Source organism: Osmerus mordax, chromosome 3 (genome assembly GCF_038355195.1).
Source record: "Osmerus mordax isolate fOsmMor3 chromosome 3, fOsmMor3.pri, whole genome shotgun sequence".
NCBI classification, from domain to species: domain Eukaryota; kingdom Metazoa; phylum Chordata; class Actinopteri; order Osmeriformes; family Osmeridae; genus Osmerus; species Osmerus mordax.
In genome coordinates, this window is record NC_090052.1 from 23179231 (window position 1) to 23201406 (window position 22176).

At 46.9% G+C, this 22176-nt stretch overlaps 4 protein-coding genes across 5 annotated transcripts; 2 read left to right on the plus strand and 2 right to left on the minus strand.

The window, feature by feature from the left end:
* Positions 1–311: 311 nt before the first annotated feature.
* On the minus strand, positions 312–3072 carry LOC136940471 (SUMO-conjugating enzyme UBC9-like). Its single transcript, XM_067232633.1, has 7 exons — positions 2749–3072; positions 2339–2424; positions 2124–2207; positions 1902–1974; positions 1549–1658; positions 1367–1446; positions 312–1022 (listed from the first exon to the last, which is right to left on the minus strand). Exons 2-7 carry the CDS (start codon positions 2402–2404, stop codon positions 959–961), a joined length of 477 nt encoding a protein of 158 aa, XP_067088734.1. The 5' UTR covers positions 2405–2424; positions 2749–3072; the 3' UTR covers positions 312–958.
* Positions 3073–4419: 1347 nt separating this feature from the next.
* mpst (mercaptopyruvate sulfurtransferase) lies at positions 4420–5622 on the minus strand. Its single transcript, XM_067233001.1, has 2 exons — positions 5034–5622; positions 4420–4853 (listed from the first exon to the last, which is right to left on the minus strand). Exons 1-2 carry the CDS (start codon positions 5620–5622, stop codon positions 4567–4569), a joined length of 876 nt encoding a protein of 291 aa, XP_067089102.1. The 3' UTR covers positions 4420–4566.
* Positions 5623–15634: 10012 nt separating this feature from the next.
* Positions 15635–16829, plus strand: LOC136941234 (mitochondrial ribosome and complex I assembly factor AltMIEF1-like). The gene is made up of 2 exons (XM_067233677.1): positions 15635–15701; positions 16579–16829. The coding sequence occupies exon 2, from the start codon at positions 16617–16619 to the stop codon at positions 16827–16829; it is 213 nt and encodes a 70-aa protein (XP_067089778.1). The 5' UTR covers positions 15635–15701; positions 16579–16616.
* Positions 16830–16962: 133 nt separating this feature from the next.
* mief1 (mitochondrial elongation factor 1) lies at positions 16963–20394 on the plus strand. Of its 2 annotated transcripts, XM_067232333.1 has the most exons (5): positions 16963–17017; positions 17425–17581; positions 17776–17956; positions 18663–18919; positions 19214–20394. In XM_067232333.1, exons 2-5 carry the CDS (start codon positions 17435–17437, stop codon positions 20039–20041), a joined length of 1413 nt encoding a protein of 470 aa, XP_067088434.1. In that variant the 5' UTR covers positions 16963–17017; positions 17425–17434; the 3' UTR covers positions 20042–20394. The 2 variants fall into 2 exon arrangements, with proteins under 2 accessions (XP_067088434.1, XP_067088433.1); XM_067232332.1 differs by lacking the exon at positions 16963–17017 and having other exon boundaries at positions 17074–17581.
* Positions 20395–22176: the final 1782 nt, after the last annotated feature.

Here is a 22176-nt window from a genome sequence, read left to right on the forward strand (position 1 = left end):
TTGTATACTTACATTTGTATTCGGCGCCGACGCCTCTTCCTTCCACTTCAAACCTTACCTCAGTGTTGGTCAAATTTAATAAATGATTGATTTTTGTAGACCCACGCATCGACCAATGAACGTGAGAGGTGAACCGTTACCAGGATACTGATGTCACAATTAGCCTGAAAGGTTTCAGTAAATGGAGGAAAGCCTCTTCACATAGCAAGTTTGCGGTTGCCCTGCATGGCACGCGACACATTGAATACTTTGTTGTTCTCCATCCTATTCGTCCACTGGAACTCATTCTTACACTGAAACAGGCTAACAAATCGGTTCCCTTGTCAATTTTATTTCACATCATACATTTAATTGAGTTCATTACTTTTAATACCACACACACACATATCAACTTGCTAAAACATTATAAAACATAGGTTCCACAACTCTCAATATTTATATATGTACATGCACTCATGTCTTCAGAGGTTAACCTCTCTGGTCTTCTATCTCTATGAAGTGCACTTAATTCAGTCACCCAGGTTAGTTGAAGGATCCAAATACAACCTTGAATGCTCCCAAAACAAGAAGTAGGATCAAAGTCAAATATGTGAAACAATTATCATATTTGGGGGTGTACAAGCAGAAACGATGCCAGACTATGAACAATAACATCATATTAATTCTGTGTGTGATTATTTTTCTGCAAATTACCAATTAATATGGGGTGACATTTCTGTAAAAAAAAAGAAAAAAAGAAAGGGGGGTAGTTTTACGGTCAAGGGTTTTGTTTTCTGTGGTTTTCAACATTCTTGTTCCATGACCTAAATATTTTTACAACATACCTACATAAAAATCACAACCCTTTCCAAGGTCCGTAGTAAACAATAAATGCTGAAACTGTAGATGTTTATTGGAGTGGTCCTTTGAATGCTGCCTTTCCATTCTCAGGAAGGTCAGGTGAAGTGCCTGCCCAGCTCTATGTTGGGGCAAACTTCTTGGCCTGTGCCCTCACCCTCTTCTCATAGTCCATTCTGTTCTGACTACAAGACAAAACAAAAATGAAGGGAAGTTAGCTTTCTATACCATGTTGTCTTGGAGCTGAGCTGAAAACTGATCAGGAAGACAGGAAACAGATTTTCTCTGGAAGAAATCTACTGAGAATGGAGCCAACACCACAACACGTCTGAATACCCTGCATAGGTCCCAACTTCGAACCCCACATCCTCTCACTGGTGGTGTCCCTGCCTCCACCAGAACCCTCCACCTACACTCACCAGAACCCTCCCCCTACAGAGACTCACCAGAACCCACCCCCTACAGAGACTCACCAGAACCCACCCCCTAGAGAGACTCACCAGAACCCTCCCCCTACAGAGACACTCACCAGTAAATTGTGTATGCCTCTGCTTGTGCAGGGTCCTGGATGTTGGGTTCATTCAGAAGCTCTTGGATCCCCAACAGGATCTGGAAATACAAACCCAAGATTGACCTCCGACTGATCTTAGAAAGTGTGTAGATCAGATATTCCAACAAATATGTGATATTAGTGTAGGTCTCAGCTCTGACCTGTTTGATAGTGATGGCTGGCCTCCAGTCTTTGTCCTCCTCTAGGATGGACAGGCACACTGTGCCAGAAGGATAGACGTTGGGATGGAATATAGGTGGCTCAAATTTGCCTGAAAAGAATCATGTACAAGTCAGAAAAATCAATATTCATTTTATTTTTAGAAGATTGAGGCCCTGGCATCAAAAAGCTTTGTCTACTTTAAGATATAAAACTGAGAAACTATTGGCATTGAACCTGGGTATGCCGGGTTCAATGACAATAGTTTCTCAGTTTTATATTGCTGTATACTAAAAATTCAAAACTGAAAATAAAATCTTGAAGGAAAAGAGAAAACTCTTGGAGATAAACTCACATTTTGGTGGCGAGGAGGGATAATCATCTTTGAAGAGCATTCTGAGTTTGTACTGGCCTCCTTCCCACAAGGTCTAAGGAATGTATTAGAGATGGTTGTGATTCACTTATAAAAACACATCAAACCCAAACAGCTCCAATCAGAAAAGGGCTATAGCATATGACAGCCACCATGGCAGGTAGAGTCCTAACGAATCATTAAAAACACGAATAAAGAGCTCACCCCCTTCTTTCCTGGGATCGCACATTCCCAGTTCATCAGGTTCATGGTTCCATCAGGATTTTTGGTGGGTACAGCAACAAATCCCTGTACGAAGACAGACGAGCAATATAAAGACAGTATGCTGATCAAATTGGAAAAATAATTATGTTCCGTCGTTAACAACACAATAATTTCCTATGACCCCCACACAGACAGAGCTAGTATTGTCTACTCACGAATGGGTGGTCTTTCCGCCATGCTTTGCGCTCCTGTGACAGTCTGCTAAGAGCGATGCCAGACATTGCTACTCATTAACGCCGCTCTGTGGTGAAAATGCAAAAACAATTAACTGAAAGTAACGTTTTCTAACTTGATGGCCATACCAAAATACACAGTGATATTTCATGTGATATTTCATTTCAATGTTGGTCTTTGATTATTATTAGTACTACCCATATGTCCTAAACAGGTTGTACATTGTCCACATTACTCGTTAGTTGCTAATGAGCGAGCTACGGTGGAAATGCTAAGCTAACGTTAGCAAAGTAGGCTACTTGTAGCAGCTAAAGTAGTTAACTAACGTAGCTTGCACATTTCTTAATACTTTCATTGTCTCTGTAATTAATAAATCTGATATTTGTTTTACCTCTTTATTAACTTGACACTGGGCAGAAATAGTGGAAGCTTGCAGATCGCAGTTTTTCTTGTTCTCTTGCAGCAGTGAGAGCTAGCGTCGATAAAGTCGATAGCTTGTTAAAGCTAAAAACAAAAGCCAGTGCCACACGGTATTAAACACTTTTCTTGACTGTCAAATGACAGCTACCAGATAAATTGCCGATAAGTGACAATTTGTTTATCTAGCAGAAATGCCGAAATCCCAAACAAGCTCAGATGTGATGTTTATTTTGTCCTATTTGCAGCTTGCTTTTGAATGACACGGTAACTGTTTTCACTTAGCCAGCACCACGATATCTCGCCTATCAAAAAAGGACCCCAATTTGTTTATTTCCTCAGGACCTCCAGGCATCTCGCAGGGCACCTTTTGAGATTCGCTTCATCGGAAAGTCTTTGACGTCGTTTTCGGCCATCGTCGCTGTGGCATTCTGACAATCTGCCAAATTTATTCCGTTTAGTGCTACGTCAAAAATATATAATGAGCTCATCTGAAGTGATTAAATTAAATATATCAATCACAATAGCCTAATTAACTAGGCTATAATTACTATTTGGTGTTTTCTTTTTAACATTCAAATGGGGACTTGAACGTCCACATACGTTCGGTTTGGACGCCAATCTGCTGTGCTGATGAATTCGCTTCCAATTAGCAACGATCACGTATTACACAGCATGATCGAAAATACCATAACAGAATTATTAGTACACCAGAAAAATCAGGCACATTGGCAGACCCCCAAAATCCAACATGAAACCGGATTGAACTGGTTCTAAATTTGTTCTGCGTCAGCTACTACACTCTAGGATGTGCCTATATATGACAATATTATTGTCTACTGATATAAAATAACCCACTATGAATATATGGTCCAGTACTCCCAAAAGAATGCACTGCACATTGTTGTATTTCCCATAATATTGGCCTATGCTGGCCAAGCATTCGTTTGCCGGATATTTGATTACAGATTGGTTAGGCCTACATAATGCACTAAAGGCTGAAATTCTTGATAAAATGTGACAACACAAGTGGACTATTATAAAAGTGACAGTCAGTATTCCAAATAAAGAATCGTGTTTAAATAAAAAAGAAAAAAAAAACGACAGGACATTTAGCCTAAACTTCAAACTAGTTTTTATTGTGAAATGTATTGCACGTCATAATATTAGTCACAATGTAACAGTTGTCATTTGAACAAAAAAAAAGTGCACTTAGGTCTGCAACAATGTTTGACTTGAAATGCAATATTCTTCATTTGAGGATAGTAAATGAAACATGAAATAATTCAAACTTAAGTGCCACTTAAATTATTAGTCTCAACATCATCTATATGAATAATCTAGGACTACCTGCACCACACTACTCACCCCCAGGCATCTTTATGACCAGCACCTTGTACACAGCAGCGGTTCCCCAAATCTGTGAAAAACCAGAGGCCGTAGCCATGGAGTTGGGGGGGACCAAATCTTCTGGGGAGTCTGAGGGCCCCCTGAACACTTTACGTTAGTGTAGAACATTTATATTTTATTTATATTTTATATCAATATATTGGGGGGGACATTTTGATCAGATTTGAATATTTGGGGGGGATGTGTCCCCCCCAATATATATTATGATTATGGCCATGTAAAAAACACAACCTTCTCTGATCTGAGGGTTTCTGAAGTAAAACGCCTTGACCTTTCCCCCTCTTGAGCAGTTAGTAACTGTGGATTCAGTGCATTCATCTTCTGTCGACTGATCAGTAACTTCTGCTACATTAAGGATCTACCTCCCATTTCATGTTCATTTCTATTTCCCTTCAGAGATAATATGCTCGGGCGCAGCTCGTTTGTCCCACTCAGCCCATGAGCCGTCGTACACGGCCACTCGCGGAGATCCCAGCAAGTAGGCAGCCAGCACCACGTGACACGCCGTCACACCAGAGCCGCAGCTGGCCCAGAGGGCCCGCTCCAGGTCCACACCGGCCTCCCGGAACAGCTCAGTCAGCTGTTCAGCCTCCAGTTCCCTCCCTGAGGCGTCCATGAAACTGGTGAAAGGCATGTTGATGGCACCAGGGAAGTGCCCTGGTTTAGTGTCTGTGGAGCAATGCAAGAGTATGGTTGATTTGAGTGAATTGTGAAGCTTCATTGATCATTCAGCTCTGTGTCACGATTGATTGTGTCCCCAAGCATTACCTATTTTTTGTGTTATATGTTTTGGGAGCAGTTCGAAATGTGCACCTGTAGGTATTTACAGTTACTTATGGGGCAACTTACCATCCCTGGGCTCCGGCTCAGTTCCCCTAAACCTGCCAGCGGACCTAGCATCGATGACCTGGAACCGTTTGGTTTCGATGTTCTTCACGATATCCTCGTAGGTCTTTATCCAAGATTGATTGATACTCGCCTTGAACTCTTGACGCTCTGGTGAACAATACTCTGATGTCACCTGACGCCCTTCATGAAGCCAGTTCTTCATGCCACCGTCCAGCACGGAGACACAATTGTGCCCAAATAACTGGAACATCCACCAAACGCGGGGTGCGCTATATGATCCAAAGTCGCTGGCATCATACACCACAACATGTGTGTCGTTCCCAATACCTAATCCTGACACATACTCTGCAAATTGATTTTGAGTTGGCAGCATGTGATCCAGCGATGAAGTTTTGTCAGAACACTCATCCAGATCAAAGAAGTGTGTGCCGGGTATGTGTTTCTGTCTGAACTCGGACGTGGCATCTCGTTTCAGTTTCGGCAGATACCAAGAGGAATCAAGTATTCGCAGGTGAGGACCTATTCGGTTGCTTTTTATCGCATCCGCAAGCCACTGGGCTGAGACAAGTGCACGGGTCTGCGCCGCCATGACAGCTTATAGCTAGCTGTACATCATGTGACAGGTTGTCACGTGTGCGATGTGACCACGCCCCTCTGTGGGAACTTAAAACTCTGACAAGTAGCCAAGGCCAAGGAACTTTATATACATTTTGTGTAGAGATTAAGGTCCATGGACAGCAGTTTTTTTGTGTAAAATATCAACATATAAAAAAAATGTTGCCACTTAATTCTGTCTATTGCTTTCTGGGGTTGTTGAGGGCAGAAGCACTTTGGTGATAGACGGGGTTGTTGAGGGCAGAAGACAGGGGGTTGGACTCTCCTGTAGTGTGACTAAACAAATACCCGCCCCACTTCCAATTCTGCTGTACGTGTACAATCGTGTCTTGTGTGCCTTGCTTGGAATGTTGTCAACATGTCTATTCTATCTCTGCGACTCTTTGTGTCAAACTGGACTTTGATGGCTGGTATTGGTGTTAGAGAGGAGAGATGTGTTAGAGAGGAGAGATGTGTTAGAGAGAGATGTGTTAGAGAGGAGAGATGTGTTAGAGAGGAGAGATGTGTTCGAGAGGAGAGATGTGTTAGAGAGAGATGTGTTAGAGAGGAGAGATGTGTTAGAGAGGAGAGATGTGTTAGAGAGGAGAGATGTGTTCGAGAGGAGAGATGTGTTCGAGAGGAGAGATGTGTTCGAGAGGAGAGATGTGTTCGAGAGGAGACAGGACATGCTGGGGGAACGTGCGCCTTGTCACGGGCCTCTGATTACACACTCAATGCTTGGCTTGTCAGACGGTTACCAGCCCAGTGCAGGACCAGGTCACCGAGAGGAAATTACAAACCTGATGCCTGCCCTCTCTTTTCTCCTTTGTTCAGTTCTACTTGATACTCTACTTATTTGACTCAAGAAGCTCACAGATAAACTCAGAGCCTTCACCTCTGTTCACATTAGCACTGAACACAGAGGGCTATTTTCCTTGACACAGATAAATAAATCTATTTTTGGATAAAACTAGGTTTTTATAAACTCTGTTTCATAGTCCAGGAGCATAATCTGGGGCCTCATCCATATATGAATTTTCTGAATAATACACACAACAAAAGAAATGTGTCTCACAAGCAATTTATTTTGTATAGTAATAAATGTCAAAGTACAATTTACAACTTTAAATGGCTACAAAGAAATCTGTAAAATGTCCTCCTGACTCCAGTTTTTCAGAGTGGTGCAGTGTCAGAAACATGTGTCTTTAAGTTGCATTTTAAATAAAAATCAAGAACAAACATCACTGCTATTCATTTGAATCAATGCTTGAAATGGTGGGTACAATCATGGCTACTTATTCAGAACATATAATATGATGTGAAAATGCATTTGTATTCGTACATTGGTATGTATTGAATATAGAGCAGTGGTAGATCCTTTGACTGCAGATCATGAGGTTGCAGGTTTGAATTGATTTAGATAAAAGCATCTACTAAATTAATATGCAATGTTACATTATTATAATTTCTCTCTCTCTCTCTCTCTCTCTCTCTCTCTCTCTCTCTCTCTCTCTCTCTCTCTCTCTCTCTCTCTCTCTCTCTCTCTCTCTCTCTCTCTCTCTCTCTCTCTCTCTCTCTCTCTCTCTCTCTCTCTCTCTCACACACACACACACACACACACACACACACTCTGCTTCAGTCCTCAGTTCACTGATGTACAGTATCTCTCTGTTAATTGACAGTGATCCCACGCTTTGGAAGAGAACGTTCTGAGGGCATCTCAGGGCATGTACATCCTGGCTTCAGGGCATGTACTTCCTGGCTTCAGGGCATGTACTTCCTGACTTCAGGGCATGTACTTCCTGGCTTTCATGCGGGGGATGATGTGAATGTCTCTGATGTCATCGTGTTGGAGCAGCCAGCACAGGTAGCGCTCGGTGCCCATTCCCCATCCACTGGTGAGGAGAGGGATGACCTGCCTCATGTTGATGTACCACCTGTAGGACTCCTCAGGCACGAGGTGGTGCCTCAGGGCGTCCTGCACCATCTCAGGGGTGGAGTGGCGCTCCCCCAGACCCACAGTCTCTCCCAGACCCAGGAGCAGGTCGGCTGCTTTGGCCTTGCATTTGCCAGTATGTTCCACATAGGCCTGATAGAAAGGCACACCTAAGTGGTCCATCTCTGTCAGCCAGACGGCTCCTCCATACTTCTCAATCAACACCCGCTCTCCTTTGCGTGTCAGTTTCCTGCCAAACTGGGGTTGGCCATCCTGGACCCACTCCAGACAGTCTGCAGACGGCATCATGGGAATGGCCTGGTCTAACGTGACTCTTGGAAGAGGGGCTCTTCCATCCAGCTTCTCCAGCATGTCTTGTGCATGGGAGAGGGTCCCAGCAGTGTTCAGTATGATGTCAGAGTGCTTCTTGAGCATAGCTTTGGTTAGGTTGGCCACATAGCCCTCTGCTATGTTCATGGCATCATCCATGTCACCAAGCAGCTCACACTCCACATGGTAAAACTGGTTCAAGTGCGTAGCGTCTGGATCCTCTCCTCTGAAGCTTGGAGACACGTAGTAGGTGCCTGGCAGGTCCTCTTGGAAGCGCAGGAAATACTCCAGCACAAACTGCATGGAGTCAGCCAGGTAGACACCCTGCCCCAGCATGTTGACAAACACAGGCTCAGAGTCTGATCCCAGGCCCATAGGGGAGGATATGGTGTCTGTGGTGAGAGGCGTCAGAGCATAGGAATACTGGCAGGTGTTGTGAAAGTATTCCACAGTGCTGTGGAAGAGAGTGTTCTGAATCTGGAAGAGATTGCGGTACCACTGGCTTCTAATGGCAAAGGCAGAGTGAGTTTGGGGGTCCTCCCAGGAGCGGGGGGGCCGGCAGAGTGAGATCCTGGTGTAGATCTCTCTCAGGGTCTCAGGGCTAGCGGGGGGGCCATCAGCAGATGAGATGTATCCAGGATAGGCCGTGACATACTCCTGCTGCAGGGAAGCAGGCTCGGAGTTGGGTGACGGGACCAGAGGGATCAGCTTCACGTGAGCGTAATCAATCTCAAAACCCTCGAAGATCAGAGCAACACCTCGTGCTCTCAGTCCTTCCACCAGCAGACCGGACACTTTACGAGCCGCTACAATCAGGGACGTGTAGTCAGAGTCTTTCAGGCGGAAGATGTCGCTGGTCAGTGGTTTGCGTGGCACCAGGACAGTAAGACCAGGCGTGTTGGGGTAGGGAGTGAGGAAGGCCACATGTTCGTTGTCCTCCCACACGCGCCACTGTGGCTCCTGGCCACGCACTATACGTGAGAACAGGCTATCGTCGGAAGGCTCTCCTAAATAATCATAGCTGGAGGGTGCGTTTGGTGTGGGAAGCTTGTTTTGAATCTTGGCCTGGACCTGGTCCAGATCTTGGTCCTCCCAGCGCGGGCCGCTCTTTGAGCTGCAGTATCCTGGATCATAGACCTGGAAGTCCTCCTCCGAAGCTAGGTGGGGCTTCCATTCAACCTCCAAGCTATGGAGCGGCAGCACTCTGATTTGGGCAGGCTGATCAGGCTGTGGTTGAGATACCAAGGCACAGCGCTGCACCCCCAATCTTTCACACAGCAAACTAGCAACAGCCTTTGCCCCTCGTAACATTTCTAGAAAATCTGGCAGGGGTAACTTAAAGATGCTGTTTTGCCCACTAAGGGTCTTGCGTGTCAGAATGGTGGCACCAGGGGTCCAGGGCCTGGGGTGTAAGTAAGCCACAAGGTCGTCGGTTTCCCAGATCACGTTACAAGGACTCTTCATGGGTCTGATGACTTCAACGCGGGTAATACCACTGATCATAGAGGCCACAAACATCACCCCAGCGTTGGTCTCAATTACAGCGTCACCTTTGGCGTCTACAGCGATGATCCCAGCACAGTTCCCCTTCAGGTTCTCAGTCATCAGCTCTCGACAGGCCTGTCTCAGACTGGAGCCTTTATGGTGGTAGAGGCCGGCCACTTTCTGAGCAACCGTGTGGCGGAGGAACACGTCCCCATCCCCTGAGCAGGTCACTGCTAACTTATCATCAGCATATATTCCTGCTCCAACTACTGCTGTATCTCCAACTCTGCCTTTCCATTTCCCAACCAACCCGCCTGTAGATGTCGCAGCTGCTAGCTTGCCTTGGCGGTCTAACGCCACAGCGCCAACAGTCTGTGGGTGGTTGTTTTTGGAGGCGTTGCCTGCGCTAAGCTTTGCCATTAACTCCCTGCGACGAACATCAGTGTGAAAGTACTCTGCCCTCATAGGCTTTGCGCTCCCCTCCAAGCCTTGTACAAACTCCTCTGCACCTTCCCCTACTAGCAGTGAGTGTGCACTTTTGTCCATAACGTGTCGAGCGGCATTTATCGGGTTCTTCACACTCTGAAGGCAGGCCACTGAGCCAGAGGTCATCCCACTGCCGTCCACTATGGTCGCCTCCATCTCATTCTTGCCTTCGTGGTTGAACACGGAGCCCTTCCCAGCATTGAAGAGGAAGCAGTCCTCCAGGGCTGCCACGGACGTCTGCACAGCATCGAGACTACTGCCTCCTCCCTGGAGCACTCGCGCCCCGAGGGTCAGGGCTGTCTGGAGGGCAAATTCAATGACTCCCACGACCTTCTGGTTCAGCATCATCACCTCCCCAGCTCCTCCGTGGATCACCAAAGTAAAGTCTTGTTTCAAGTTGGCAGTGGCTGGGTCAGAGGTCAGGGTTTGCTTGGACACTTTTCTGCCCGACCTTGGGCCTACAGGGACACAACTCGGGCAGATTTTCCCCTCAACCAAGTCGTTCATTTGTCCAGCCTGTCCTTCCTGTAGCAGGCACTCCAGGGCTCCCATCTGACCTGCAAGCGCATATCTGACAGCAAGCAACATTACCAGCTTAAGTGTGACCTTCAGGCTATCTTGAAGCCTCTCCAGGATTGTGGCAAAGCTTCCTTTCCCGTTGAGCACCATGCGGACTCTGTCGCTCCTTCCCAGGTACGTGACAGCCAGCTGATCTTTGGCATAAACGTTTCCCACCGCACACTCCACGCCCTCCATCACATCCTTGCCTGTGAGATACACGGACGGGCATCCAAAGGGCTCCAAGAACCTTTTGAGGGGGTTGTCTGGAGACAGAGCCCAGCGGAGGGCAGCGAGGTGAGGCCCGACACCATGGCCACTTTTGGTGGCTTTGATGAGGTTCTTATGCTCCAGGAACGCAGCGTGGAAGAGGCGTAGGAGGTCAGTGGTGTACTGAGGGATGTTGTCTGGTCCCACACAGGACGCCAATGCTCCCACGAGCTGGCGAGACTTCATGGTGAGAGAGTATGTCGGGTCACAGCGGCCATGTTTGTAGTGGCGCATGTGGGTAGGTGTTACCAGGATGTGGGTGGCGGCAAAGTCCCCTAGAGTTTGCCTCAAGGAAAGCTGTAAGGAAAAGTTGATCCATGCATCGTATAAGCCCCTGTGACCTTGCAAGGTTGAGAATACATCTGCGTAAGAGGAAACCTCAAATGTGAGGACTGGGTGGGTTGCTTTAAGGGGGGGACTCGGGCTAGGGTTGGTTAAACCCTGCATTGGAAACGAGAGTGGACCCGGAGAGGGGGAGTCAGTGTTAGCGATGGTGGATCCATCGCTGCTCACTACGTTAGCCTGGGTGAGGTCTGAGCTAACTGATTCTGACAAGTAGAAGACACTCTCAGCTACCAGCCCTGCCACCATCCCATCCAAGGCACTGTGCTCAAACACAATGCCCGCTGTGCTGTCTTTAAACACCACCAGATTCACCACCTGTGGAGAAAGAAAAATGTGTGTTGTTTGTCGTGTGGTTTACCAGTTGATGTTGACTTGAAGAAGAACCTGTTTTCTTCCAGTGCTTCTTTGAAGTACATTTTATTAGCTGAAAATTGTGGAGTGCAAATGACTCTGGGAGGGGTTGAAGATGAACTTCCCATTTGACTCAATATTGCATTACTCATTTAACTCAATCGATGTCATTCGTCTACTCAGCAGATAATCATGTTGTTTTTCTTTCAAAGAAATACGTAAAGACCACATCCTCTACGGGATGAATGCAGCTCATTCACCAGGACACCACATGACAGACATCCTATTTCCCGTACCTTATCATAGTATCTCAGACAGGACCCGTACCTTATCATAGTATCTCAGACAGGACCCGTACCTTATCATAGTATCTCAGACAGGACCCGTACCTTATCATAGTATCTCAGACAGGACCCGTACCTTATCATAGTATCTCAGACAGGACCCGTACCTTATCATAGTATCTCAGACAGGACCCGTACCTTATCATAGTATCTCAGACAGGACCCGTACCTTATCATAGTATCTCAGACAGGACCCGTACCTTATCATAGTATCTCAGACAGGACCCGTACCTTATCATAGTATCTCAGACAGGACCCGTACCTTATCATAGTATCTCAGACAGGACCCGTACCTTATCATAGTATCTCAGACAGGACCCGTACCTTATCATAGTATCTCAGACAGGACCCGTACCTTATCATAGTATCTCAGACAGGACCCGTCGCCCCCGCCCAGCCGCACGGCGTTCAGGGTGTCCGCCAGGTCAGACGGTGGATTGCAGTCTTCCAGGGAGAGAGCCACCAGTGCGCTCTCCATCACCCCCAGAGAGGCAGCAGTGGGCCCTCCTCTCCTCAGGATGTCCTCCCTCACGGAGCTCCATGCCTGGCGCTGCAGGGCCGAGAGGCTGCAGATGGCCCGGGGAGCGTTTTCCTCCTCAGCTGGTGGCTGGTTCAGCACATGAAGCACCTGGCTGTAGATGTGGAGGAAAGGCAGAGGGGACATGGGTCCTCCTGTGGCGGAGCGCTCCAGTATGTTGACAGAAAACACTCCACCTGAGCTGATGATGATGGCATGGAGGCTTTCTGGATACACCTGTTGAGGAAAGGTGACATTTAATATTGCATAAAAAAAATACCCAAATAAGATGAGGTGGGCCTCTTTAAATCTTTTTTTGCAATAAATGTTTTATCTAAAAAAGTACCGATCCAGTGATATCACCCCTGCACCTCACCTGAATCTGATCCTGAGTGCTGCCAGGAATACGGCTAGTAGCAAATACTTCAGACTGCTGTGTGCGTTCAGTTGGAACATCCCCCTCCACCAATGAAGGCTCCGTGTACATCTTTGCCACCGCCCACATCATGGCTGCTGCCCTCTCCGCTTGGGAGCGGTCTACCTGGGAGGGGGGTAGCACGGAGGGGATGGCGGTGGAGGTGGGCAGAGGGTCCGTGCATGACAGCAGTCGGGATTTGAACTGTTCCGTCACCCAGTTCTCCCTTCCAGAGGCAGCGGCTCCCAAGCGGGCTTGGGCCTCCTCCAGAAGCCCCCTCTGCTGGCTCAGGGTGCTGATGTACTGGGGGTAGAGCTCAGGCTCCAGGGTGAGCTGCAGCACACGACTAGCCTCCTGCAAGGTGACATCCAGCTCGGGAACGGGATAATCGAGAAGGGCCATCCTGTTGACAACCTAGTGAAGGAGAGGTGTACAGTAAGGTTGAGCTTATTCAGTCAAATCAGTTGAGTCAACTTACTGATTCACACCTTTGATTGTTGCAACTGTCTTGTGAGCAGCAAGATACTGTTTCCGTATTGGCAAAGTAGTAACTTTAAATGAATTATGTCTTATTTTGCTTTATCTCTTTCTTCTCCAATATAAAAAAAATAATAATTCCCCTTCCACAGTTTATCAGTCCATTTGACATGGCCTCTTTCCATGTCAAACACATGAATTAGTAATTCAGTTCTTCTGTTGATCATCCAAAGCAGGAGGTCCTGACAGTCCAACAGACGGCTCTGTGGTGGGGACCTCACGCGACCTCACACCAGCCCCCCCCCCCCCCCCCCCCCCACACCAGCCTCCCCCCCCCCCACCAGCCTCCCCTCCCCCCCAGATCCTTCCTACCCTCAGGCCCTACTGACGTACATCCCAGTACATCAAAATATCCTAACAAACCCAATCCACGTGCCACGTACCCCTCTTAGTTAAACCAGAAAATTGCCCCAGTTCCACATTAAGAATAGCATGGTGTTTGTATTGCCAGTTGTCATGAGAATGATGTCTCATGCTGCATGACCATGTGGGGAAATTAGATTAGTGCTGATTGGTCGACTCAGTTGCTGTCCACAATGTTGACAGTTAGTATTATTCTCCAGGGTAGATTCAGGTTCTCCAGAGATGCTGGTCTTGTGATTGCCCATAACAGCTATGACATGTCCTCTAAACAAAGCTACAATTTCACTGATTCAAAGACAGAACAGATGTGATGTGTGTTTAGAAATGCAAACGATGCATGGTTTGTTTTCTAAATGTATATGTTAATGTCCCTCATTTTTTCAATATTGCACTACAATGCTATCATCCATAATGATGGATGGTCATAAGTCCTTTGACACATCAACTCAGATCGTATAGCTCGGTTGTATACGTTGTGTTCTTTTTAATTTTGTGACACAGACTACAGCTGGGACAAATATATGTCTTGACTTCAGTTTAACTCAGCGAAATGTTTAAAACTGCAGTACTGTTCTATCTCCAAGAGAACAATTTCACAACCTGTAGCGTATAATTGTCACTATTCCTAGCAGTATGTTTAAGCCCTCAGTTTATAAGTAAATTCCAACCCAACAGATGCTCCTTTGATAGCAGCATGTCCTTTCGTTGCACACAGACAGAAAGATTATTACATCACAGACATAGTGTGTCAAAATGCCCAAGTGTGAACAGAATCTGCACACAGTTCAGTTCTGTAAATCTAACCCAGCTGGGATTCATCCAAACCTCTCTGACATAACATCTCACAACATTTGATGATCAGATAAAGTTATCTACATACTTGACCTGCACGTATACAGTACATGTATATTTCAGTATGATATTAGTCCAAATCAAGGAGTCTAACTAACATACTATTACATGCTAATATTTTTGGGGGAAACACAACACAGTATAAGAAAGAGAAGGATCTTACAGAATTCCGTACATTTATCAAGATATTATTCTTTAGTATTGACTTAGTTTTATTAGCTTACCTCAGTATGGAAAACACTCAAGACCTGGACAGTCCGTAAGATGCAAGTCTAGTCTGAGTGGCAGCCAGTTCTGTGGGTCTATACAAACAGGGGCAGGCTATAATATATACCTTGTGATTCCAATTGAAGAATTCAATTTCCTGTCTCTCCACGAAGACTGGGTGAATCGGGGGCAGTCTCTCCCTGCACCCTGTGCCGTCCTTGACAGAATGGACTTTCAAGATGGGTCTTTTAGATACGTATTTGATTTTATTGTATCTGATACCTTTATTAAATAAAGGATCATTCTTAGTCCACACTCACTCCGATTAATCTTGAACACGACATGTTAACCTTGTGACTGCTGAGGCATCTATTAAGTATACGTTTACTGGTTTTGTCCATGTTGTTGTTATAATTAGATTGAGGTTACAGTAGAAGAAAGAACATGCATGGGAATCGCTTAGCTGCCTGTCTCTAACCATCTCTCGTGTTGTCTTCAGTTACAACGGTCTAATGATTTTACTTGATTTAAACCTATATTCTGAAGCCTAAAGGAAGTCAGTTAGTTGGAAAATTCAATATATTCTGACTAACAGTTTTCAAAGGTCAAAGGCCGTTTTATGCACGATGAACAGCTTGTGCCAAGGCTATTTATAAACTTAAAATATACTATGGGGCCAATTCTCATGCTGATTTTATAATTTTGTGGTGAAAAGCAGGCTTCTTGAAGTATGTTTTTAGCACAACCAAGTAATCAAGTTCTTCAAGAACTTTAGCCCAAGACTTAGTAATTGTAGGTTTTGTCATGCTACTCGAGCAATATTTCTACCTATTATTAGAATTGCCTGTTATTTCATGATTGTTTTTAATTATAAAATCGGTAAATATCGCATATATTTAATATTATTTATCTACTTGACATGTCACGTTCAGACACTTTTGAGTTTCTTACACCGGATGTACTAACAACAGGTGTGAAAATATTTCGTCATTACCTTCCGGGATACATGTTGACCCCGGCGTGAGTGAGTTGCTTCTTCTGGTGGCTAAGGACAAATATTTGAAACCGTTTTTGAAACGTAAGTCATCTGCTTGTTTTTGGCAACGCTTGTAAATTATAAATGTACATTTTGATTGTGCGTAGCACTACAGTAGCTAGCAGATCTGAAAGTGTTGATCTGTAGCCTAGCATTGATTATTCTGAAAGCTAACCAGCTAACTCGCTAACTTGCTGTAAGCTAGGCTAACACACTCCAAATGGTCAAATGATCTCGCCAACCATTTCTCCGAATGAAAATGACACTGATATCCAAGTACATTTGGTGTATATCTGTAGCTATGGTAGCACTGGTACTCAAAGCCACATACCTGTCTAGTAGCTAATTTGCCTGCCGTGGTCTACGCTAGCTAGCCTTAGTAGCCTGGTGACAGTGCTGCCAAAGACAAATATTGTTTTGCGACTTCTCTTTCGATTTGGTCGATCTTCTTAGCTAAGATCTAAGTTGTTAGTAGGCAACTCAGAACAAACGTTCCGAGTAAAAAATGAAAAATCCTTGGTCTCGACAATTTAATATATCACTTAATATATATTAGTGTCTGGATCATCTGCTTCGCTGTTATGAGATGAGCAAGCTTGAACAATCCTTGCTTTGTTAAGTGGATATTTGTTATTAGTTCAATTGTAACCAAACTTGAGAAATGGTTTTTGGCACACAATTTGGTTCATTCAGTTAGTGAAAGACGGAGGTAGATGGGTAATTTGTAGTGCTTTATGCTTATCATACACCTGCCTAGTGCAAAAGATCTCTGTGGATTTCCTTCAGTTGTCAGGAATCTGCTTTATTCTTGAGCATATTCCCTCTCTCTCTCTCCCTCTCTCTCTCTCTCTCTCTCTCTCTCTCTCTGTCTCTCTCACACTCTCACATCTCCTGAAATAATAAAATGTAACCCCCCCAGGAGCCAGGGACTCCTCCCCTCTCCATGTGTGTGACCTGATGGGCGGCTGGTCTCGCGGAGCGGTGCTGGACCTGTACCGGGCTCTGCTCCGTGCAGGGCGCCATCTTCAGCACACTGACCGCAACTACTACCGGCGTGCCGTGGCCCACGAGTTCCGCCGTTGCCAGGCACTGACGGTGCCCACCGACAAGGAGGACGCTCTGAAGAGGGGCCAGTTCTTTCTCAGCAGCCGCTTGGGGGGCCTGGTGTAGCGGGGGGGCCTGGTGAAGCGAGGGGGCCTGGTGTAGCGGGGGGGCCTGGTGTAGCGAGGGGGCCTGGTGTAGCGGGGGGCCTGGTGTAGCGAGGGGGCCTGGTGTAGCGGGGGGCCTGGTGTAGCGAGGGAGGCGGAGATCACGTCTGTAGCAAACCAAGAGCATTTGAAATCAAACCACTTAATCAGGTATGTGTTCTGGTCTTGCAGACACAGTTACGCTCTTGTCCTAGATCACACTTACTGGGATTCTTGTCCTAGATCACACTTACTGGGATTCTTGTCCTAGATCACACTTACTGGGATTCTTGTCCTAGATCACACTTACTGGGATTTTCTATTGAGGTTCAATCAGTTCTGGAATTCAGACCTTAGTCGTTTTGTTTACTTGGATATCTGTGAAACCAGAGGTCGCTTTGATAAAAGCGTCTGTAAAACACATAATTATTAATGTCATTTAATGTATTAATTTCCCTTTTATTATTGAGCAGATGCTATTTTACAACATTATTATCCATCGCTACATTTAAAGCGATTCCACACTGCCCATATTTCACCAACCCTTGTCTTCCCCTTTGGGTGTTCCACCTCGATAGAGAAGCAGAGATGGCTGGTGTGAATGGTGACCGGAAAGGAAAGCCGGATGACAAGGGGATCGGCAGCGCCATCGACTTCATGCTGTCTAACGCCAAGCTGGTGCTGGGCGTGGGCGGAGCAGCCATGCTCGGCATAGCAACACTAGCAGTCAAACGAGTGAGTAGCACAGAGGAGAGAGCTGCATTCAGGAGAAGAAACACGCTCATGGTGGCAATTTGTCTATTTCGACGCAGCAATGTGACACATGGGGTAGTTTTATTTTCTTGTTTTCATAAATGAGATTACGGAAAGGAAAAGATGAACTCCGTCATATCCCTCCGTTCAGCTGAGCGTTATGTTCCATGTTTTAGATGTATGATCGAGCCATCAGTGCCCCCACCAGCCCCACCAAGATGGACCAATCAGGGAAGAGGAGCTGGGAGGAGCCAAGTTGGATGGGCTCATCTCCAAGGGTACTGAACCACGACATGAAGTCGACAGTGAGCCGGTCACTCCAGTCCCTGCCCACCTCCTCCCAATCATTTGAACCAGGTACGCCGAGCCTGCTGATACAGCTTCAGAACTATCTGCACCATCAGTCAGAGCACTACACTCTACACAAGTACATCTGGAACACATCATCATCAGCACCATCCACACAGCTAGGACTTGATCAAGGACAGGTGTGCACTTGTAGGGCCTAGGATAGGCATACACTTGTATTAAACTCCTGTGTAATCTGTTCCCTGATGGTTGACCCTCTGTTGACAGACAGGCTGTTCCGTGGATTGCTTTACTTCCTGTACAGTGAGTGATTTTGCTGACTGACTGAGGTCGTAGTCTGAGGTTGTTGTAGTTTTCACACAGTTGTGGACTGTAGTCTAGGAAACCCAGCCAGCCGACTGACTGGGGAGGCCGGTAGTGAGCTCCAGTTTGTTGCTGTTGTGACGAGGTGTAAAACAACATAAGCAGAGGTGTAGAAGTTGAGCTTCAGACAGAAGACCTTCTGTGTGCCTGTTCCTCCCTGAGCCTGCTGATCACATGACCACACCTGCTGATCAGCACAGTCCTCAGAGCACATTAGTGATCTGTTAGGGTTAGGGTGGCTCGGTGATTGGGTGGAACAAACACATGGTAGACCTTCAACTTTCTGAAGGTGAACTGGTTATCTAGTATCCCCCCCACAAACACACACACACACACAAACACCCCCTCTCATAAATGTAGAAGCCCCCCTGACCCGTGCTGCCCTCCCCAGACTGCATGCGGAGGGCTGCGGGGCGCGGAGCGGCAGGCCAGACGGACATGCTGCGAGCGCGGATGCGTCTGTCGCTGCAGGAGCGTCTGTGGGAGTTCCACCAGGAGCGGGTCGCCATCCCTGCAGAGGAGCAGGGGGCCGCGCGCAGGGCAGCGCTGGACATCTGCGCCGAGCTCAGGGTCTTCCTCCACGCCAAGCTGCCTGATATGCCCCTCCGGGAGATGTACCTGAGCGGGAGTCTGTATGACGACCTGCAGGTGAGCACAGGGGGGAGGGAGGGAGGTGGGTGTGAAGGATGGGTGTTCTGTAGAGGGGCATGAAGGGGATGGAGGTATAAAGGGAAGGGTTAGAGACAAGAGGGAGATGGAGGGATTACTTGTGCAGAAAGATGAGGTCATTCTATAAAATGCCATGCAATTCTCTTTCAGTGTTATTTTCCCTCGATTAATTTGTAGTACATTATAAAAGTTTACACACTTTCTGTGTGGCTCTATTGAGTATGTATGCCTCCTGCCTGCCTGCCGCCCCCCCCCCCCCCCCCCCCTCCCCAGGTGGTGACAGCAGACCACGCACAGCTGATGGTGCCCCTGGTGCTGGAGAAGAACCTGTGGTCGTCTGTGCCCGGGGAGGACACCATCATGAACATCCCGGGTTTCTGGCTGGTCCGCCGGGAGAATCTGGAATACTTCCCCCGAGGGAGCAGCTACTGGGACCGCTGCATGGTGGGGGGCTACCTCTCCCCCAAGTCTGTCCTGGAGCTGTTCCACAAGCTGGTGGCTGGATCCATCAACTGGCCGGCCATCGGGAGTGTCCTGGACTACGTGATCCGTCCGGTGGTGCCGTCTGAGACGCTGACGCTGGAGGTGCAGTACGAGACGGACCGCCGCCTGTACGTGGACTTCCTGCCGCTGCTGGTGATGGAGGACGGAGCCTCGCTGATCGCCAAGCCCCACCGCATGATGGCTGAGCGCCACGACAACCTGTGGCGGCAGAGCTTCCGCGTGGCGGAGACGGCGCGGCTGCGGGCGCTGGACCAGGAGGACGGGGGCTGCCGCTGCGCCTGCCTGAAGGTAGCCAAGGCCGTGTGCAAGCTGAACCCCGCGCTGTCGCGCCTCACCGCCAGCCAGCTCACCAACGCCATCCTGCTGCTGAGCGAGAAGGAGGGCGACTGGACCCAGGAGGCGCTGGCTGACCGCTTCCTGCAGCTGCTGCGCTCCTTAGTGGGCCACCTGGAGGCTGGGAGGCTGCCCTGCGCCCTGGTCCCCAGGGTGGACCTGTTCTGCGAGCTCACGCCCCAGGAGGTGGACGAGCTGGGGTACACTCTCTACTGCGCCCTCTCCGACCCGGAGGACCTGCTCAGGACTGCCGTGCCGCCATGACGACCTGCCGCGGCAACCACGAGCGCACCTGAGGTGGTATGTGATGCAACGTGAACATCATCACAAGCTGTCCAGAGCGAAAGCTCCGGGATGTCCTGCGGACTGCAGGATCTATAGACTAGTTCTGGGGCTCTTTTCTTTTGTACTCACCTGTGTGTGACAGCAGCACCTGGTGTTGCTGTGTTCAGCCATATCTGAAGATCTACAAACCGGTGTAACCTCAGACCAGTCATGCCCTCTGGTTCACACAGGCTGATTCGCTTGGTGCTGTTTGTTTGTTTGTTAAGTTGGTGATTGTAAAACACACACATATAACTAATCTGGAATGAAATAAAGATGATATTTAATATTAATTTATGAGTGGATGGAAATCCACTTGAGTCTTTTTTAAGGAATTTGGTCACGATCAGTTACGAGTTATTTCAAACACTGAAGTTGTGGGGGGAATGTTCGCCTTGCCTGTGAAACAATGTCTTCAATCAACAGACATGGTCCAACAATATATTGTGAGCGAAACACTTCAATTGTTTGAATTGTTAGTCAACAACACAAACCCTAATACTGTGGGCAGTGTTGGGCCCTGGGGTCAGGTGACACCTGAGCTCAGGTGTTCCTGCTGCATGACCCTGTCTGCCCCTCAGCACTCTGTGAAAGGATGAACATGACCCTGTCTCTGCACTCTGTGTGAAAGGGTGAACACAATGTAATGCTCTTGGGAGTCACAAGGAAAGCAAACATTTGACCATAAGATTAGAGAGTAATCTTATGCTCATTTATTTGACCATAGTTATGGACAGTTAGTCTCTAACTTGACATTTCTGAGTTAAAAGAAGAAAAAGGTCACTTTGTTCAGCCCTGTTTAATAATTATTTTCACCATGTTTTACAAAAAAACACCATAGTTAGGCTAACATTGTGTTCAGTCTCCAAGAGGGGAGTTGACTAAACAAACCATGTGTCTGCTGAAGATGGGGGTTTTCGAGCAACAGAAAAGTCCTTCATCTAAAAGTTGGATGAAAGAGTTGTTAAAAGTGGTCTGTGTAGGGCTATATGCTGTTTGCATGAGTATCCATGTAACCTCCTGATGTATGTTACCCTCTCAGAACCAGACAGCTCTGTGCTGTCTGGTTCTAACGTCAGATGTCATGTTTAAAGGTTTATATATGCATACCTGGTTGTTATACAACAGAAAATTGAACATGGCATCTTCATCAAAGTTCTAACATTGTGTTTTTCAAAAATCTCCACCCGTGTAATTGTCTTGATTTTAAGATGTGCAAAATCAATAAGACACTGAGCTGTTTATCAACAGAGTTGCAAATGTTAGTCCTGGTCAGGGTGCTGATTTGGTGGATCCTTGATGGCAAGGTGCAACATTGTTGCAAAACATTTGGGCCATCAAGTTTACTAAAGAACTCACTTCCTGATCTGACAAGAGCCTGTGGGGCGGAGCGTTGTGATTGGATGCCAATGATATTATCTCTTCCTGTTAACAGAAGGATAGATCCTTTTGAGAATATGCTTCTGTGTCCAATATATTTGAACAAGTGGTTCCACGGGTCAGTGAGGAGACCCTGATCTGCAGGATATTTAACAGAGTCACATGCTTTATTGATCTCCCGTCAGTTTAGCAAGCTTGCTTAAGTGTGTGTGTATAATAACACTACAGGGGAGGTGGGTTTCAGCTAGCTCAGTCTACATTGGCAGCTCATCTAGTAAGTAATGAAGGTTCGCTGTCCAAGCTGGGAGGACGTGAAGGTGTTAATCTAGTGTTGTCTGGGACGCAGGCCAGCTGCTAGGATGATGGTTACTGAAGCAGGTTGTGTAGACGTGTCGTCCCTTCAGCTGGTCAAACCTGGACCTCTCGCTCTCTTAGGGTTAATCATTATACAGGCCCCCCCTCGAACACGTTTAGGATGTTACTCAAGCCGTAGGATGAGGAATACTGGGCCTGTTACTTCTCAATACCACAACAATTACGAAACAATTCTTGTAGTCTTGGAGACTTGTTAGTATTTTTGTATTTACTGTACATTTGTAACCAAAAAAAGAGTATTTATGTTTGCAAAGAATACAAAACACTGTGCTTAAGTGCTTCATAATGGGTGAAGCAGTCGTGGGTCTTACTAGAGGTTG

Bases quoted from the DNA above. Each gene is read 5' to 3' on its own strand.
- LOC136940471 (XM_067232633.1), bottom strand. From the start codon at position 2,404: ATGTCTGGCATCGCTCTTAGCAGACTGTCACAGGAGCGCAAAGCATGG. The intron at 2,208-2,338 runs GTGAGTAGACAA...GTCTTCGTACAG, and splicing joins GGCGGAAAGACCACCCATTC to GGATTTGTTGCTGTACCCAC. The intron at 1,975-2,123 runs GTGAGCTCTTTA...TACATTCCTTAG, and splicing joins CGATCCCAGGAAAGAAGGGG to ACCTTGTGGGAAGGAGGCCA.
- mpst (XM_067233001.1), bottom strand. From the start codon at position 5,622: ATGGCGGCGCAGACCCGTGCACTTGTCTCAGCCCAGTGGCTTGCGGAT. The intron at 4,854-5,033 runs GTAAGTTGCCCC...ATTGCTCCACAG, and splicing joins TGAGCCGGAGCCCAGGGATG to ACACTAAACCAGGGCACTTC.
- LOC136941234 (XM_067233677.1), top strand. From the start codon at position 16,617: ATGGGCGGCTGGTCTCGCGGAGCGGTGCTGGACCTGTACCGGGCTCTG.
- mief1 (XM_067232332.1), top strand. From the start codon at position 17,279: ATGTCATTTAATGTATTAATTTCCCTTTTATTATTGAGCAGATGCTAT. The intron at 17,582-17,775 runs GTGAGTAGCACA...TCCATGTTTTAG, and splicing joins CAACACTAGCAGTCAAACGA to ATGTATGATCGAGCCATCAG. The intron at 18,920-19,213 runs GTGAGCACAGGG...CCCCCTCCCCAG, and splicing joins GTCTGTATGACGACCTGCAG to GTGGTGACAGCAGACCACGC.